Below are 2,500 nucleotides of genomic sequence, written 5' to 3'. Positions count from 1 at the left end.
CGATTCAAATATGTCTGTGTAATTATTTTTTCTCATGCTTTGCTTCTAATCTATGGTAATTAGACGTCTTAGATTAGTTCACGAAGAACTTTGCGAAATAACCTATTTTGTAAGTTACTTTTTATTAAAAGTAGATGAACAGTTAGCTGATACTAGCAGTTTCTCTAATATAATTGCCATGCTAATGTATCTATAAACCAAATATTAGAATTATTAGAGATATGAGAGATTGACATTTGTTGACTAAATAGTGCGTCATATAAGAATAATCACATGTACATTTATGATGTTAATATATGTCTGTTCTGATTACTTAATAGAGTTCCTTCGGTAGAACTGATATAGACTGTTCGAGAATATAATAGAATCTAGGTGTCACCGAAATGCCCACTGGATATCTGTTTTATATATATATATATATATATATATATATATATATATATATATATATATATATATATATATATATATAATTTATATATATATATATATATATATATATATATATATATATATATTATATACATACACATATATACATATAAAAAAACGTAAAGGACAATAAAGTAAAACAACAATACTGAAAAAGATCTCCCCTTCTCTCCTTCATCCCGCCCTCAAGGTCGACCTCAACCCTACAAGGTCAACCTCAAGGCGAAGGAGCTGGAGGCCAACGGTAGCCATCCCTTGAATGAGCCAAAGCGGAGAGCGAGGAAGAGCGAGAGATGTACGGGCGTGCACGACGAGCGGGCGCGAGGGAGCTCCTGGGCGTGCTAGCGGTGTGGGCGGTCTGCCTTGTGGGACTGACGAGGGCGCAGCAGAAGGTTAACTTGTGTGAGTAGTCTGGGAGTTTTGTTGTTGTTCTTGTTTTTCTCTTCTTTATTTGCTATTTTTTTCATCGTAAGTCTTTTAATTGGAGTCCACTTATGTGCTCTTTCTTTTCCGAATATTATTATTATCATTATTCTATTAACACTATCATTATTATTACCATTATTAGTATCATCATTCTCATTATCGTTATCATTCTTATCATTATGGCTATCATTATCATCATCATCATCATAATAATAACAATTATTACTATTATTAGCGTATTAGTTGATGTACATATTTATGCTGCTATCTGTTTCTTATATCCTCATAAATGTATTATTCTTTTTCTTAAAGATTATCTAAATTGTTCTTATCAAATTTGATTAATCGCTTTGTCTGATTCCTATTTTTGCGTTTCTAGTTTTAGATTTACCTCCCCCTCCTCCTCTTTCCCCTCCCTCTCCTCCTCTCCTCTCCTCTTCCTCCCCCTCTCTCTTCTCTCCACCCCTTTTCCTCTTCTTCTTCCTCCTCCTCCTCCTCTTGGTTTCCGCCTACTCCGCCTCCTCCTCCTCCTCCTTCTCCTCCTTCTCCTCCTCCTCTTCCTCCTCTTCCTCCTCCGTCTACTCCTCCTTCTTCTTCTACTCTTCCTCCTCCTCCTCTCCATCCCTCTCCTCCTCCTCCTCCTCACCTTCCTCCTACTCCTACTCCTCCTCCTTCTCCTCCTCCTCCTCCTCCCCCTCCCTCTCCATCTCCTCCTTCCTTTCCTCCGTCCCCTTTCTCTCCTCCTCCTCCTCCTCCCCCTCGCCCTCCTCCTCCTTCTCTTCCTCCACCTATTTTGTAGCAGTAATATTAATTATGATATTGATATGCATAGGATCTAATCAATTGAAAAAAGATTGATGATATTTTTTATCAAACTAGAAAATGTTGATAATAAAGGTAATGATAATGATAAATGTATTTATAATATTTTTGACAGACTTGTAAAGATACCAACATTATAAGTATCCGTACTGGTTAAAGTAAGGATGATAATGATAATGATATTGATGGTAGTAATTTCAATGATGCCTTTAACATTGAGGATGATGATGATAATAAAAACAATAATGATGGCGATGATAACGATAAAGATACTTAAAATAATGATGATTATAGTAATAAAAACAACAGTAATGACAACAACAATGTTAATAATGACAATAATGATCATTATTATCTTTATTGATAATGATAATTATGATGATGATGTGATAATGATAATGATAAAAATAGTAGCAATGATAATAATGATAACATTGATGAAAAGAATTACAACAACAACGATAATGATAATAGCGAGAATAGTGGTAATGACATGATAACAATAATAAAAAGATAAGATAACAATAAGGATGATAACTGTAATAACAATAATGATAATAACAATGATAATACTACTAATAATAACTATGATAATAATATTAATGATAATAGTAATAGCAAAAATAATAATGATAAAAAATCTTAGTAATGATGATTATCATAGTAATAACAATAGTTATTATTATGATAATTACTTTCTACCACTATTATCATTATCATTACCAATATCATTACCATTAATATCATTATCATTGATGTTATTATTACCCTTATCATCTTTATTATCATTATTATCATTATCACTATTATCATTTTCATC

The 2,500-nt window shown here is 32.7% G+C and overlaps 1 protein-coding gene across 2 annotated transcripts in view; it reads left to right on the top strand.

Moving 5' to 3' along the window:
- Window positions 1-2,500, top strand: part of LOC122248387 (ionotropic receptor 25a) — a 31,237-nt gene that overhangs the window by 96 nt on the left and 28,641 nt on the right. For both annotated transcript variants that reach the window (XM_086531774.1, XM_086531775.1), the window contains exon 2: window positions 623-834. In XM_086531774.1, coding sequence (XP_086387900.1) covers window positions 726-834 — 109 coding nt within the window. In that variant the 5' untranslated portion in view covers window positions 623-725. The remainder of the gene's footprint in view (window positions 1-622; window positions 835-2,500) is intronic.

This window comes from Penaeus japonicus, unplaced genomic scaffold (assembly GCF_977035675.1).
Source record: "Penaeus japonicus unplaced genomic scaffold, GWHDUDI00000001_assembly GWHDUDI00000036, whole genome shotgun sequence".
NCBI lineage: Eukaryota > Metazoa > Arthropoda > Malacostraca > Decapoda > Penaeidae > Penaeus > Penaeus japonicus.
Note: the sequence above shows the minus strand (reverse complement) of the source record. Positions and strands in the feature narration are given on the sequence as shown.